The sequence below is a fragment of the Lissotriton helveticus genome, chromosome 11, assembly GCF_964261635.1.
Source record: "Lissotriton helveticus chromosome 11, aLisHel1.1, whole genome shotgun sequence".
Classification (NCBI taxonomy): domain Eukaryota; kingdom Metazoa; phylum Chordata; class Amphibia; order Caudata; family Salamandridae; genus Lissotriton; species Lissotriton helveticus.
The window spans coordinates 822,607,239-822,624,854 of record NC_136072.1 but is presented as its reverse complement, the minus strand read 5'-3'; the positions used below and the strand labels follow the sequence as shown (position 1 = coordinate 822,624,854).

The window sequence follows — 17,616 nt, the reverse complement described above, 5'->3', positions numbered from 1 at the left end:
CCCCCTCACCTCACACACCCACTCACCCTCACTCACCCTCATACCCCCTCACCCACACACCCCCTCACCCTCACCTTCACACCCCCTCACCCTCACACCCCCTCACCCCCTCACCCACCCTCACACACCCTCACCCTCACACACCCTCACACCCTCACCCTCACACCCTCACACACCCTCACCCTCACACACCCTCATCCTCACCCCCTCATACCTCCTCACCCTCACTCGTACCCTCACCCTCACATCACTCTCACACACCCTCACCCTCACTCTGCCTCACACTGCCTCACCCTCACACCCCCTCATCCTCACTCACCCTCACACACCCTCACAAGCATAGCATAACAAAACATAGCATAGCATAACAAAACACCACATAGCATAGCATAACAAAAAAAGCATAGGATAGCAAAACATAGCATAGCATAACAAAACAAAGCATAGGATAGCAAAACAAAACATAGCATAACAAAACACAACAAAGCATAGCATAGCATAACAAAACATAGCATAACATAACAAAACAAAGCATAACAAAACAAAGCATAGCATAACATAACAAAGCATAGCAAAACAAAACATAGCATAGTATAACAAAACATAGCGTAGCTTAACAAAACACGACAAAACATAGCATAACATAACAAAACATAGCATAACATAACAAAACATAGCATAACATAACAAAACAAAGCATAACAAAACATAGCATAGCAAAACATAACATAGCATAACAAAACACAACAAAACATAGCATAGCATAACAAAACACAACATAGCATAGCATAACAAAACAAATCGTAGCATAGCATAACAAAACATAGCATAACAAAGCATAGCATAGCAAAACAAAACATAGCATAGTATAACAAAACATAACATAGCATTACAAAGCATAGCATAGCAAAACACAACAAAACATATCATAGCATAACAAAACATAGCATAGCATAACTAAACAAAGCATAGCACAATAAAGCATAGCATAACAAAACATAGCATAGCATACAAAACACAGCATAGCATAGCATAACAAATCAAAGCATAGGATAGCAAAACATAGCATAGCATAACAAAACAAAACATGGGATAGCAAAACAAAACATAGCATAGCAACATCACTATGCGCTACCACAGCATCACCGAACGCCACAGCATCACTCGTTTGCCATCACAACATCACTCAGCGCCACCACAGCAACCTCACATCCCCTCACCCTCACATCCCCTCACCCTCCCTCACACCCTCACTCCCTCACTCTCACACCCCTTCACCCTCACAACCCCTCACCCACCCTCACACACCCTCTCACACCCTCTCACCCTCACACACCCTTTCACCCTCACACACCCTCTCACCCTCTCCCCCACCCTCACCCACCCTCACACCCCCTCACCCTCATACACACCCTCACCCTCACACACCCTCACCCTCACCCCCTCACCCTCACACCCTCACCCTCACAAACCCCCTCACCCACACACTCCCTCACTCTCACACCCCTCACACCCCCTCACCCTCACCCTGACACACCCTCACCCTGACACACCCTGACACACCCTGACACACCCTCACCCTCACTCACCCTCTCACCCTCACGCACCCTCTCACCCTCACACACTCTCTCACCCTCTCACCCCCTCACCCTCACATCCCCTCACCCTCACATCCCCTCACCCTCCCTCGAACCCACTCACCCTCACACCCCCTCACCCTCACACCCCCTCACCCTCACACCGCCTAACCCTCACCCTCCCTCACACCCTCACCCTCACAACCCCTCACCCTCACACCCCCTCACCCTCTCACCCACCCTATCACCCTCACACACCCTCTCACCCTCACACACTTTCACCCTCACACACCTCTCACCTTCACACACCCTCTCACCCTCACACACCCTCTCACACCCTCTCACCCTCACACTCCCTTACCTTCACACACCCTCAGCCTCAAACACCCTCACTCACCCTCTCACTCTCACACACCCTCTCACCCTCACACACCCTCTCACCCTCACACCCCCTCACCCTCACACCCCCTCACCCTCTCACCCACCCTCTCACCCTCATACACCCTCTCACCCTCACACACACTTTCACCCTCACACATCCTCTCATCCTCACCCACGTTCACCCTCCCTCACCCTCACACTCCCTCACCCTCACACTCCCTCACCCTCATACACCCTCACCCTCACACACTCCTCACCCTCACCACCCCTCACCCTCGCACCCCCTCACCCTCACACCCCCTCACCCCCTCACCCATCCCCTCACCCTCACACCCCCTCACTCTCACACACCCTCACTCTCACACACCCTCACCCTCATACACCCTCACCCTCACTCACCCTCTCACCCTCACACCCTCACCCCCATCAGCCTCACCCAGTCACCTTCACCCTCACACCCCCTCACCCTCACACCCTCTCACCCTCACACACCCTCACACTTACAACCCCACACCCTCACACCCCCTCACCCTCACACATGCTCACACCCACACACCCTCATGCACCCTCACACACCCTCTCCTCACACACCCTCACACCCTCTCACCCTCACACCCCTCACCTTCACACACCCTCTAACCCTCACACACCCTCACCCTCGCACCCCCTCACCCTCACTACCCTCTCACCCTCACACACCCTCACTCATCCTCACACCCCCTCACCCTCACACACCCTCACCCACCCTCACACACCCTCACCCTCCCACACCCTCACACACCCTCACCCTCACACACGCTCACACCCCCTCACCCTCACACACCCTCACTCACCCTCACTCTCACACACCCTCACAACCCCTCATCCTCACACCCTCACACCCCCTCACCCTCACACCCCCTCACCCTTACCCCCTCACCCTCACACCCCCTCACCCTCACTCACACACTCACCCTCACACCCCTCACCCTCACAACACTCTCACCCTCACACACCCTCACCCTCACTCACCTTCACACACCCTCACAATCATAGCATAACAAAACATAGCATAGCATAACAAAACACAGCATAGCATAGCATAACAAAAAAAGCGTAGGATAGCAAAACATAGCATAGCATAACAAACAAAGCATAGGCTAGCCAAACAAAACATTGCATAACAAAACAAAACATAGCATAGCAAAACACAACAAAGCATAGCATAGCATAACAATACACAACAAAACATAGCATACCATAACAAAACATAGCATAGCAAAACAAAGCATAGCATAGCATAACCAAACATAGCATAACAAAACATATCATAGCAAAAAAAGCATAGCATAATAAAACACAGCATAGCATAGCATAACAAAACATAACATAGCATTACAAAGCATAGCATAGCAAAACAGAACTAAGCATAGCATAACAAAACATAGCATAGCATAACTAAACAAAGCATGGGATAGCAAAACTAAACATAGCATAGCATAACAAAACAAAGCATAGGATAGGATAGCAAAATAAAACATAGCATAGCATACCAAAACATAGCATAACATAACAAAACATAGCATAACAAAACACAACACATAGCATCACAAAACATAGCAGAACACAACAAAACATAGCACAGCTTAACAAAATATAAAAAACATAGCATAGCAAAACAAAACATATAATAGCATAGCAAAACATAGCATACCAAACACAACAATACATAGCAATGCATAGTATAACAAAACATAGCATAGCGAAACAAAGCATAGCATAATAAAACACAACAAAACATAGCAAAGCATAACAAAACATAGCATAGCACAACAACGCATAGCATAGCAAAGCATAGCATAACAAAACACAACACATAGCATCATAAAACATAGCAAAACACAACAAAACATAGCATAGCTTAACAAAATACAAAAAAACATTACATAGCTTAACAAAATACAAAAAATAGCATAGCAAAACAAAACATATAATAGCATAGCAAAACATAGCATACCAAACACAACACAACATAGCATAGCATAGCATAACAAAACATAGCATGACAAAACAAAGCATAGCATAATAAAACACAACAAAACATAGCAAAGCATAACAAAACGTAGCACAGCACAACAAAGCATAGCATAGCAAAGCATAGCCTAACAAAACATAGCATAACAAAACATAGCATAGCCTAACAAAAACACAGCATAGCATACCAAATCAAAGCATAGGATAGCAAAACATAGCATAACAAAACAAAGCATAGGATAGCAAAACAAAACATAGCAAAACAAAACAAAACATAGCATAACAAAACACATCAATACATAGCATAACATAACAAAACATAACAAAGCATAGCATAACATAACAAAGCATAGCAAAACAAAACATAGCGTAGTATAACAAAACATAGCGTAGCATAACAAAACACAATAAAACATAGCAGAACAGAGCATAGCATAACATGACAAAACATAGCATAACATAACAAAACTAAGCATATCAAAACACAACGTAGCGTAACAAAACATAGCAAAACACAACAAAACATAGCATAGCATAACAAAACATAACATAGCATAACAAAACAAAACAAAACATAGCATACATAACAAAACATAGCATAGCAAAGCATAGCAAAACATAGCATAGCATAACAAAACACAACAAAACATAGCATAGCATAACAAAACACAACATAGCATAGCATAACAAAACAAAGCGTAGCTTAGCATAGCATAACAAAGCATAGCAACACCATAACCAAACATAGCATAACAAAACATAGCATAGCAAAACAAAGCATAGCATAATAAAACACAACAAAACATAGCATAACAAAACATAACATAGCATTACAAAGGATAGCATAGCAAAACACAACAAAACATAGCGTAGCATAACAAAACATAGCATAGCATAACTAAACAAAGCATAGGATAGCAAAACTAAACATAGCATAGCATAACAAAACAAAGCATAGGATAGCAAAACAAAACATAGCATAGCATAACAAAACATAGCATAACATAACAAAACATAGCATAACAAAACACAACAACACATAGCATCACAAAACATAGCAGAACACAACAAAACATAGCATAGCTTAACAAAATACAAAAAAACATAGCATAGCAAAACAAAACATATAATAGCATAGCAAAACATAGCATACCAAACACAACAAAACATAGCAATGCATAGCATAACAAAACATAGCATAGCAAAACAAAGCATAGCATAATAAAACACAACAAAACATAGCAAAGCATAACAAAACATAGCATAGCACAACAAATCATAGCATAGCATAACAAAACACAACACATAGTATCACAAAACATAGCAAAACACAACAAAACATAGCGTAGCTTAACAAAATACAAAAAAACATAGCATAGCAAAACAAAACATATAATGGCATAGCAAAACATAGCATACCAAACAAAACAAAACATAGCATAGCATACCATAACAAAACATAGCATAGCAAAACAAAGCATAGCATAATAAAACACAACAAAACATAGCAAAGCATAACAAAACGTAGCATAGCACAACAAAGCATAGTATAGCAAAGCATAGTATAACAAAACATAGCATAGCATAACAAAACACAGCATAGCATAGCATAACAAATCAAAGCATAGGATAGCAAAACATAGCATAGCATAACAAAACAAAACATAGGATAGCAAAACAAAACATAGCATAGCATACAGCATCACTCAGCACCACCAAAGCATCACTCAGGGGCACCACAACATCACTATGCGCTACTACGGCATCACTGAACGCCACTGCATCACTCAGCGCCACCACAGCATCAATCTGTGCAACCATTCAACAACACCTGGTTCAAATGTTCTCTCAATGTTTCAAGCTTTATTACAAATGTAACAAAAAGATGTTAATATTTCACTTATGTTCTTGGATTGTCGTCACAATAAAATACACTGAACATAATCTTCACAAAAGTTATTTACAAAAGTTTAATTTATTGCCATTATAAATTACAATAACTTTTATTTAAGTATTAATTATTAAAAAATATTAAAAGCAATTGTTATCTGTAATATCAATACATGTAAGTCACGTAAATACAACACATATTGCATTACAAATGCAACAGGTGTCACATTTGAGAAAGTTATAACTATTGGCATTGTAAATGACAAAGCTATTAATTTCGCTATTTTCGAAAACAAAACATAAATAAAAAATTTGACAATTTCAATACCAATAGCTCAAACTTGCCCAATGCGAGACCTATTGCATTGCAAATGCTTGTTTTAGCTTAGTCTGCTGGGTTCATGCTAATCAGGACCCCAGCATCTCTGCTTTCTCCCCTAAATTGACGTGGTAAGTACTTTGGTACCTCCACAATTGGCTACTGGTGTAACCTTATAAGTCCCTAGTATATGGTAGTAATATACCCAGGACATAGGTACAACAGGGGTCTCCCATGGGCTACAGCAGGTATTGTTCCACCCATGAGAGTCTACTTAACTCCTTGAGTGCTTATGACGGCTTCCGGCCGTCATGAGTCACAGTAGGCGTGTGCTCATGACAGCCGGGAGCCGTCCGAACAGCGCTGTGCCGCCCACTGGTATTAATTCCCTGCCTGTGCAAGAGAATTAATCAGTGAGCGAAGTTCGGACGGCTCCCGGCCGTCATGAGCACACACCACCATGAGCTGTCCTCAGTACGGGAGCATCAGAAGGGGTTGTGAAAAGTACACCTACGTACTCAATGGTTTTCATACTTAATTTTTCAGAACTTTTCAGAACTATTTAGGCGTGCAAGTTTGCTCTGCGCCCCGCCCATCTGCGCTGCAATGTTAACGAAACACGAAAGAACCTGTTATGGTTCTGATCAAACTGCACAGCCATTCCAAGGACTGAATGAATCCAAATAATTCATTTTAACAGTTCATCTTCTTTTGATTCCATATTTCACTCCGTTACTTTTATTTCATAATACTTCTCATCTCTATTCTTCTTTTCAATTGATTTTATTCATTCAATAACCAATATTGGGCTTTACCACTCAGCTCGAGATGCATTTTGGGATAAGTAGTTTAAGAAAATGAAAACGGGACGAATATGTGGTGTTTTAACAAATAGCAGTCCGTCTGTTGAATGCAGAGCGAAATGTGTATGCCAGAAATCAGCTTCAGGGAAGGGGAGGTGTGTTTAATCAAGCAAGTTTAAAAGTGAGCTTCGTTTACAATGTGTTACGCTATGGAGCAGGAAACATGAGGATCGGAAAGAACACCAAGTTCAGAGAATGAACAAGGAGATTAAGACAGAGTCCTTGATGATGACGCTAGCGGTTTTTGTCACGGTGAGCTTACTGCGTGTGAATCAATGAGAGGAATGAGAGTGATGGAACGTGCTCAGGCGTCAAGAAGGTTGATAATACTAGATGGGTAGTATTAATGGGAGGTATTGGTTGAGTCCGTTCGGGAATTGGGCATAAAGCTTTGGTGGATTAATGATTAATACAAATAGCAGGCGAACATTATGAAAGTTTTTTTTCTTGAAGAGTATGTAAACATCATAAGTAAAGTAAACATGAATTTGAGTTTATGTTTAAGGCCAACAATCATTTATGCTGATGGCAGTATATATTTTTTAATCTTTCATTGTAGATACCCCTGACGAAGGAAAAATGGCATCCCGAAATGCATTGGGATGTTTTTTACAAAAATAAAGATGTGAGATGTGGAAAAACTTGGCGTCCTTCACGGTATAAGAAAAATTGCCACATGGTTATTGAATGAATAAAACCAATTGAAAAGAAGAATATAGATGAGAAGTATTATGAAATAAGAGTAACGGAGTGAATTAATTGGATTCATTCAGTCCCTGGAATGGCTGTGCAGTTTGATCAGAACCATAATAGGTTATTTTGTGTTTCTCAGTACGGGAGCGCCACGCCGAGCCCCGCCCCCCTTGCACTGTGGCGGAATTTGCCCCACAGCGAACGGGTTAAACTGTGACTATAGGCCTGCTATTGCAGCCTGTGTGAGTTGGTGCTTGCACCTCTCACTACAGATATACCTTTCCTTATATCTATGGTCATTGCACTTAAAACCTATAAGTTACCACTATTGCAGGCTCTTCAGTCATGAGGGCAGGGTGCTTGGTTACAAGTTTCAGGGAGCCCCTGCATGAGCAGAACACCCCAACAAAACTCAGAGTTGATTCTCCAGACTTTGTAAGTGCGATCAGCCATTTTAAGACATACAATGGACTTCAGTCATTACGAGATGTCTAACTATATGCTGCACCGAACCCAGTCATGTTTGGTATCATACTCCAACACCAATCCCAGTGTTGGAAATAGTACTTGGATTGTTCTGGTATTACTTTCCTTCATTCCTCGGACATGTCCAAACTCCCAGCATCATAGTAATGTGGCAGCATGCTTTGCATTCCTCCAGATGTTATCCTTCTTACTTTTACTCACCTCTAGTGTTTGTCTATTTTTCCTGCAGCTACGAGCTACGTGTCATTGTCTGGAACACAGAGGATGTAGTTCTACAGGACACAAACTTAACTGGAACTAAGATGAGCGACATCTACGTGAAAGGGTAAATAAAGATACATTTCAGACAGGAAATGTCTCTAAAGTGTAAGCTATACTTAGAAGCCATGCAATACTGCCCAGTGTTGTTAATACACCACAATCCTGACATTTGGTAAGCACTGCTATTCCATAGCTGAGGTGCACACGCAGCAGTTCCTGAGACCTGCACAGATCTGTAAGGTACCTGAATACTGCCCTGAAATGACCCCACTACTCCATAACCTGGACCCGCACAGCGCTCTACAATATGACCTTTGGTAACCCCGTCAGTTGCAGTCTGGGATGGACATGCAGCGACGCTGATGCTCCTTGATATCGGGCATTCTATGGCCGTTATTGAAGTACATTCAACTCATTTTTTCCAATATCATAATCGAGTTTTCCTGTTTAAACGTTCAGTCATCCTACACTTTAAAACGCATAATGAGTTTCACTGGGGGACTTCCAACTCATTCAATATTTAAGAAGTGAGCAGGTAGCCATGCTAAATATTGTGAGCATTTAATCAATGTAACAAGTAGAGAAATGCAGGTCATTATTTTTACAAACGTGACCTGTCTTTCTGCCAAATTAAAAGTTTAACACCAGCTGTCCGATTCTGAACAAATGTCTGTGTGCCTTATATTAAACTGATGTGTAGAGTAAATATGTAAAAAGTAACTGTACATTGTACTGTCTAGCACTGGCCCCGTTACATGTTCCAGTCAACGCCTGATGACACGGTGGGGCATATTTACAAGGGGATAGCACCACCAGAACGTCACTTTCAGCGACGTTCTGGTGGCGATATAACCTTCTCCATGTGTACGCTGTCTTGTTAATAAGGGCCCTTTATATGTATTTCTTAGCATGAAAGGGGCGTGCAAGGGGTGTTGCTGTTCCCGTTCCATCACAAAACCCATTGCTTTTGGTGCTGTCCCAGATTTACAAGGAGGTGCAAATCTGAGGCAGTGCCAAAAACATACGACATGAAAGAGCAGGTGTTAGAATGGCGAAACAAAGAGAAATATTTTTATTTCTCCTAATTTCTGCTTTTTTCATGTGTGCCACATTCTGCAGAACACATAGAAAGAGCAAAATGCCATAAATGAATGTTTATGTGACGGATAAAAACACCTTCCTGGACATATGCAATCATTTCCTGTAACGCAGGCACCCTTGCACTATGGTGCAAGTGGGCGTGTGTTGGCCCTAGGCAGCTAAATTTAGCGCAGGTGCTAGGGAAAACACACAGGTGCGACATATTCTAGTGAATACAGCGCCTCCATGCATTTTGAAAATGTCAATGTGAGGCAATACCAAATTTGGCACAGCTCCAAGATCCAACATTTTCTCGTTACTATTCCCCTGTGTTCCGTATAATCTTGCTTCAACAGAATCGAACACACTGTACTGTTGTATTGATCTGTGGGCAGCACCTTGGGGCATATTTACAAGAGCATTGTGCCCCTGGAACATCACGTTTTGCAATACTCCATGGCCCTGTGCCCTCCTCCATATTTACAAGGTGGTGCTAACCCACTTTGCAAGGCTTAATGCTGCCTTGCAAATATGGTCCTCCTCAAAGCCGTTTTTACTGCAAAGGGGCATGCAATGGGTGGTGCTGGGGGCATTCCCATGCAACACCCTGTGCTTTTTGACACTGTTCCAGATTTACAAGGAGCTGTAAAACTGAGGCAGCTCCAAAAAATTTACTCTTCCCCAGTGGAAGTGGAAGAGTGGTGCAACGAGGAGAGATACTTATATTTCTCCTTGTTTTGTGCCCTTTCTATATATGCTGCATTCTGCAGCACAAATAGAAGGAGCAAAACCCTATTGATGATTGTTTTTGTGCAGGAAGGTGGTCCTTCCTGCACAACAACAATCATCCCTGCAATGAGTGCCTGCACTGGCGCTGGGCTGATTTTTTTATGCTGGCGGAGGGAGAGGTCCAAGAATGTGCCGTATTGTTGTAAATATTGTGCATTCCTGTACTTAGAAAATTGCACAGCTCAGCACAGCAAAGCTGCTTGCGGCTGAGTGCTGCGCCATTTTCTTGTAAATATGCCCCCTGGTATTTAGTATTCTCCTACACATGTCCTTTGTAAAGGGTTGTACTCTTTAGAACTAAGGGGCATATTTACAGGATAATGACACAGCACAGCACTGTAAGCCACCTTCTGCACCATTAGGAAAGTGCACGGATGCATTGCATTTACAACAATACGATGCATCCTTGTGCTTTCCTCTGTGCCGGTACACTATAGGTTGACTGCGTTGCAGTGATGATTGTTTTTGTGCAGGAAGGAACACCGTCCTGCACAAAAACAAACATTGATGGCATTTTCCTCCTATGTGTGCTGCAGAATGCCTTTATTTCTCCTTTTGATGCCTCCCCAGGGGAGGCGTTAGAATCTGACGCATTCCTAGGTTTACAAAACCTTATAAATCTGGGAATGCACCTGAATCTATATGTGTTGCATGGGAACACCCACAGCAACACCCATGGAATGTCCCTTTCAGACAGAGTAATGTGTGAAAGTGGACCATGTTTACAAGGCCATAAATTGCCATGCAGGGTGACATTGTGTGGCCTTGTAAATATGGGCCAGCACACCGCGCCTTGGAGTGTCTAAAAAAGTGACACTCAGGTAGCGCAAGGGGCTTGGAAATATGCCCCCTAGGCCTGTACCATTCGTTTAGAGATTAATTATGCATCATGTACATCAGTAGCATGCCCGTTCCCACTAGGTAATAGCAGAATCCCCTAGCATTTGTATTCTAAGCAGCATATATTTTGGGGCTGCGTAAAACGTTGTGCATAAAGTATTTTGGAGCTTCCTGATTTCTGTTGTATGATTTTGTGATGTATAAATGTTCTGCAGACTCTTTTCCTCATGAATGTCGTTCCAAACATCAGACAATGGAACACTATTTCACATCAGTGGTTCTCCAACGCCACCCGGTGGTCGAGGTGGCGTCATGTGGCGCCACTGGAGATGACGACATTGGAGTTTGTAAGCAGTGGAGTGGAATGTATAAAATAATATTTCTGTCCAAGGGACAAAATGCTACATAAATCTACAAGCCCTGTAAAACAATCTATTTATACCACCAACTCCCCACGGGGCATATTCCAATAGAAGCCCATGTTCACACCAGAACATGGGCTTCTATTGGAATTCTCAAGCCCATTATCGCCGCTTTAGCAACAGTTTACTGCCGCTAAAGTGGCAATAATTTTATCGCCGTTCCTTGATAATAATATGCCCCTTGATCTCTTAAATGGACCTACAGTGAAAGAGTTGCCAATCGTGCGCTTTTGATACATATTGTGCATGGCCATGTAGGCAAAGTGGGTTTAAGTTAACTGCTTCAGGATAGTTGATATGCCCATTGATGAGAGGGTGGATCTGTCAGTATAACTGAATGGATTTACTGTTGAGATGGTTGAGTACAAATCTGTGTTGTGCTCATGATGGTGCTTGGAGTTGCGTCTCAAGTGCACTGTTGTTAAGCAAACGCTTCACCAATGGGGTGGCTTGTAGCAGTGCCTCTTGTATGATAGTGCCATTTGTTACATCTCAGATGTACCATGGTTAGGATATAAATACTGTGGAACCAAGATCTGGTAAATGTAGGATTGTCCTGTAGGAAACAAGCACCAGGAGAGCCCAGTGCTATTTACACTGCTAAATAACCAGATCCCACACCATCCTACTGGTTGAGTCTACGATATCAACAAATATCGAACAAGCAAACTTGACACCATCGGCCTCTTGGCCAAGATGCATCAATACAAGCAACCTGCTTGGCCTACCTGCCGGCTGGGGGCTCAAGACTCCCTACCTGCCTGCTTGGATACACCCGAGCTGCCCATCTCTCTCACCCCGACTGGCTTCAGCGACCGTCCAAGATGGCAAGATGATGATATACACAAAACTCTTGTTTCACAGGGCAAGATAGGAGTAAGACGAAGATGTCATCCATATGTCGAGGCCTCAGGTAGCATCAAGACATTCTTGGTGCAGGGAGGGCAACATGGCAGAGTTGGAGACTGAGGAACAGTGATACCTGATAACACTTGTTAACGTCAACTCTAAAGGGGACCACTGAGTCTTCCTCACAGGCAGTCTGGTTATATGTAGAAGGTCGCGCGAAAGAAACTGAAGAATCTCCCGCACAGCTGTCTGGAAGAACTGGCGGCTTGGAAGAGCATAGAGAGATTTACTCTGGTTCGAAGAAGTGGGGGTGACGTAGAACCCCCCCCTGGCTCTTCAAGTATATGTGAGAGCTACCTGAAAGGGGAGCCATCCCTCTCAACACAGAGTTTATTCTAAGGCCAAAAATGAAACTCTAGCATTTTGAGTACATAGGTAAATTCACTCTTTGGGAGATTAAAAAAGTTTCTCACAGTCACTGAACTCTATAAGAGAGTTGGAACAGTACCAAGCACTCACAGACGCTAAATGCACACATGATTTTTAAGGGGGAATATTACCCGTCTCATAGTCGTTAGTGGCGCAGAGGGAGGTCACTTAAGAGAGAACTAATACATCTATTAGTGTAGTATTTTTTAGCATAATGTTTTTTTTTCAAATCGTTTTTATTTTCTGACAAAAACACACACCACAGGACCATTAGATACACAGCAGTAAGCCTACAACCCGGCCGCGTGATTGGGTAGCACATGAACTTAGCTAGGAATCTATATAGGAGGCTAAATGATACACAGCTTTGCGCCTACAACCCACGAGGTGCCGGCCGCGTTCTGTAGTGCGGAATGTGGCGCAATCTGGTCCTGTGGGGAAGGTAGACCCCTAGTGTCCATCTTCGTAACAAACAGGCAACGAGCCCAGGCTCAACAGTCGGCCCAACAGGGCCCAGGAACCCACAGAGTAGTGGCGAGAAGAGAGGAAAGGATAGACGAAAAGAAATGAGCAAAGAGAGAAGAGGAAGGAAATCAGAGTGAGAGCAAGAGTAATGTGCGCAGGGGATGGGAAAGCAGGGCACTCAGGCCGACCCAGTGTCGGTGGCGATGAGGTCGCAATGCAGGAGGGCAGCTATGGAAGTAATCTGTTCAGGTCCGGAGGGATAACCGCATCCTCGAAAAGGCACAGCGTTCTTAATTTGGTGGGCATGTAGCGGGCATGTTCAACAGTACAGAGGTATTTAATTAAAGGTTGCCAAACATCCTTAAAGCATGTATCGCGTGCCTGCAGCCGCGCTGTGAAGAGCTCCATTGTGGCAACCTGCCATAAACGCACAAACCAGGCTGCGATTGGAGGAGCCTCGGGTTTTTTCCAATACAAGGCTATAGGCTGCTTGACTGCTCCTAACATTTGAAGCGCCATAGTCCAATCGCTCCTGGTGAGCGCCTTCAGGCCAGCAGGTTTAATGCCTAGCAAGACCGCGCTCGTGGCTTCAGGCAAAGGGAATCTCAGCACCCTCCTGATGTGGCTAAGGACCTCTTTCCAGAATAGAGTCAAGCCTAATGTTTTAAGAAATGTAGAAGTAAATATAAAGAAATGAATAGTATAGGTGAGAAAAAGCCTGCGAGAGAAAAAAAGAAAAAAATACGTTTTGGGATTGGAGATTTTATTGTTGCTTTGCCTGTGTTTTATAGATGATCCACAGAACAGACAAGGGCCACTGGCTTCAACTGTGGTAGTTGAGATTGTTTACCATTCGTTTTGTGGGGTCCATCCTACTCCGGCTCTGCAAATTGGGTAGGAACAACTCTTCTCACATTCGACTCTCTGGGTAGCGAGAGTAAGCACTTACAGGCTTCTGAGGTAGTTGGTGTTGGGGAACCTGAGGTCAGAACTCAACAATAAGACAACAGATACAATAATTTCAATGTGCAGCCCAGTGCCCGTCTTTGGAAAATATAAAACTTTTTTATTGCACAGCACTACTCAATACTGCACAATTAAGTCACATTAAGTCAATTACAATATGGTATGCTTGATCACGGTTCTCTTCTAAGGTGACCCTAGTTGGATCTGTTCCCCAGCAGAACTAAGATAGAAGCATGAATAAGGCTCAGAGTCAGATCATGTTTCCCCACATGTCAAATGAGGAATCAGTCACTGTTTACTCAGGTTCTAATTGCCAGTCTTTAGTCCTACACATTTCTTCAGCACAAGCTCAGTGGCTCAAACCCACCCAAAGCGATACAATAAGGGGTGGTGATGGACGGAGCATCTGAACCAATCAAACACTCCCACCCATTCAAAAGATCTGGGTTTGATCCATCACCGTTCTTTAGCCCACTCTGCCACCCCAGTTCAGACATGGCTATATGCAAATCAGTCTGACCCTGTGCCTCATGGGAACAGTCAAGCCGAACTGCCAAGCCATGCCTTCCCTGGACCGGAAACAAGCTTCCGAGGACCGGTTTCTGGCATTACAGCCGTCTTCAGCCCGGCTTGCTTGAATCCAGTGGCAAAGTGAGCAAGGGACTCACGTCTGAGCATACCCTGCCACACTTATGGCGGCCAAAGCGGTACAAAAGGGGGTGGTGATGGACGGAGCATCTGAACCAATCAAACACTCACACCCAGTCAAAAGATCTGGGTTTGATCCATCACTGTTCTTTAGCCCACTCTACCACCCCAGTTCAGACATGGCTATATGCAAATCAGTCTGACCCTGTGCCTCATGGGAACAGTCCAGCCCAAACTGCCAAGCCATGCCTTCCCTGGACCGGAAACAAGCTTCCGAGGACCGGTTTCTGGCATTACAGCCGTCTTCAGCCCGGCTTGCTTGAATCCAGTGGCAAAGTGAGCAAGGGACTCACGTCTGAGCATACCCTGCCACACTTATGGCGGCCAAAGCGGTACAAAAGGGGGTGGTGATGGACGGAGCATCTGAACCAATCAAACACTCACACCCAGTCAAAAGATCTGGGTTTGATCCATCACTGTTCTTTAGCCCACTCTACCACCCCAGTTCAGACATGGCTATATGCAAATCAGTCTGACCCTGTGCCTCATGGGAACAGTCCAGCCCAAACTGCCAAGCCATGCCTTCCCTGGACCGGAAACAAGCTTCTGAGGACCGTTTTCTGGCATTACAGCCGTCTTCAGCCCGGCTTGCTTGAATCCAGTGGCAAAGTGAGCAAGGGTCTCACGTCTGAGCATACCCTGCCACACTTATGGTGGCCAAAGTGGTACAAAAAGGAGTGGTGATGGACGGAGCATCTGAACCAATCAAACACTCACACCCAGTCAAAAGATCTGGGTTTGATCCATCACCGTTCTTTAGCCCACTCTGCACCCCAGTTCAGACATGGCTATATGCAAATCAGTCTGACCCTGTGCCTCATGGGAACAGTCCAGCCCGAACTGCCAAGCCATGCCTTCCCTGGACCGGAAACAAGCTTCAGAGGACCGGTTTCTGGCATTACAGCTGTCTTCAGCCCGGCTTGCTTGAATCCAGTAGCAAAGTGAGCAAGGGACTCACGTCTGAGCATACCCTGCCACACTTACGGCGGCCAAAGCGGTACAAAAGGGGGTGGTGATGGACGGAGCATCTGAACCAATCAAACACTCACACCCAGTCAAAAGATCTGGGTTTGATCCATCACCATTCTTTAGCCCACTCTGCCACCCCAGTTCAAACATGGCTATATGCAAATCAGTCTGACCCTGTGCCTCATGGGAACAGTCCAGCCCGAACTGCCAAGCCATGCCTTCCTTGGACCGGAAACAAGCTTCCGAGGACCGGTTTATGGCATTACACCCGTCTTCAGCCCGGCTTGCTTGAATCCAGTGGCAAAGTGAGCAAGGGACTCACGTCTGAGCATACCCTGCCACACTTATGGCGACCAAAGCGGTACAAAAGGGGGTGGTGATGGACGGAGCATCTGAACCAATCAAACACTCACACCCAGTCAAAAGATCTGGGTTTGATCCATCACGGTTCTTTAGCCCACTCTGCCACCCCAGTTCAGACATGGCTATATGCAAATCAGTCTGACCCTGTGCCTCATGGGAACAGTCCAGCCCAAACTGCCAATCCATGCCTTCCCTGGACCTGAAACAAGCTTCCGAGTACCGGTTTCTGGCATTACAGCCGTCTTCAGCCCGGCTTGCTTGAATCCAGTGGCAAAGTGAGCAAGGGACTCACGTCTGAGCATACCCTGCCACACTTATGGCGGCCAAAGCGGTACAAAAGGGGGTGGTGATGGACGGAGCATCTGAACCAATCAAACACTCACACCCAGTCAAAAGATCTGGGTTTGATCCATCACCGTTCTTTAGCCCACTCTGCCACCCCAGTTCAGACATGGCTATATGCAAATCAGTCTGACCCTGTGCCTCATGGGAACAGTCCAGCCCGAACTGCCAAGCCATGCCTTCCTTGGACCGGAAACAAGCTTCCGAGGACCGGTTTCTGGCATTACACCCGTCTTCAGCCCGGCTTGCTTGAATCCAGTGGCAAAGTGAGCAAGGGACTCACGTCTGAGCTCAGTGTTTGATTGGTTCAGATGCTCCGTCCATCACCACCCCCTTTTGTACCACTTTGGCCGCCATAAGTGTGGCAGGGTATGCTCAGACGTGAGTCCCTTGCTCACTTTGCCACTGGATTCAAGCAAGCCGGGCTAAAGACGGCTGGAATGCCAGAAACCGGTTCTCTGAAGCTTGTTTCCGGTCCACGGAAGGCATGGCTTGGCAGTTCGGGCTGGACTGTTCCCATGATGCACAGGGTCAGACTGATTTGCATATAGCCATGTCTGAACTGGGGTGGCAGAGTGGGCTAAAGAACGGTGATGGATCAAACCCAGATCTTTTGACTGGGTGTGAGTGTTTGATTGGTTCAGATGCTCCGTCCATCACCACCCCCTTTTGTACCGCTTTGGCCGCCATAAGTGTGGCAGGGTATGCTCAGACGTGAGTCCCTTGCTCATATTGCCACTGGATTCAAGCAAGCCGGGCTGAAGACGGCTGGAATGCCAGAAACCGGTCCTCGGAAGCTTGTTCCCGGTCCAGGGAAGGCATGGCTTGGCAGTTCGGGCTGGACTGTTCCCATGAGGCACAGGGTCAGACTGATGTGCATATAGCCATGTCTGAACTGGGGTGGCAGAGTG

The 17,616-nt window shown here is 45.0% G+C and overlaps 1 protein-coding gene across 3 annotated transcripts in view; it reads left to right on the top strand.

Moving 5' to 3' along the window:
• Positions 1–17,616, top strand: part of LOC144792107 (myoferlin-like) — a 3,514,236-nt gene that overhangs the window by 2,913,509 nt on the left and 583,111 nt on the right. For all 3 annotated transcript variants that reach the window (XM_078666976.1, XM_078666975.1, XM_078666977.1), the window contains one exon: positions 8,452–8,547. In XM_078666976.1, coding sequence (XP_078523102.1) covers positions 8,452–8,547 — 96 coding nt within the window. The remainder of the gene's footprint in view (positions 1–8,451; positions 8,548–17,616) is intronic.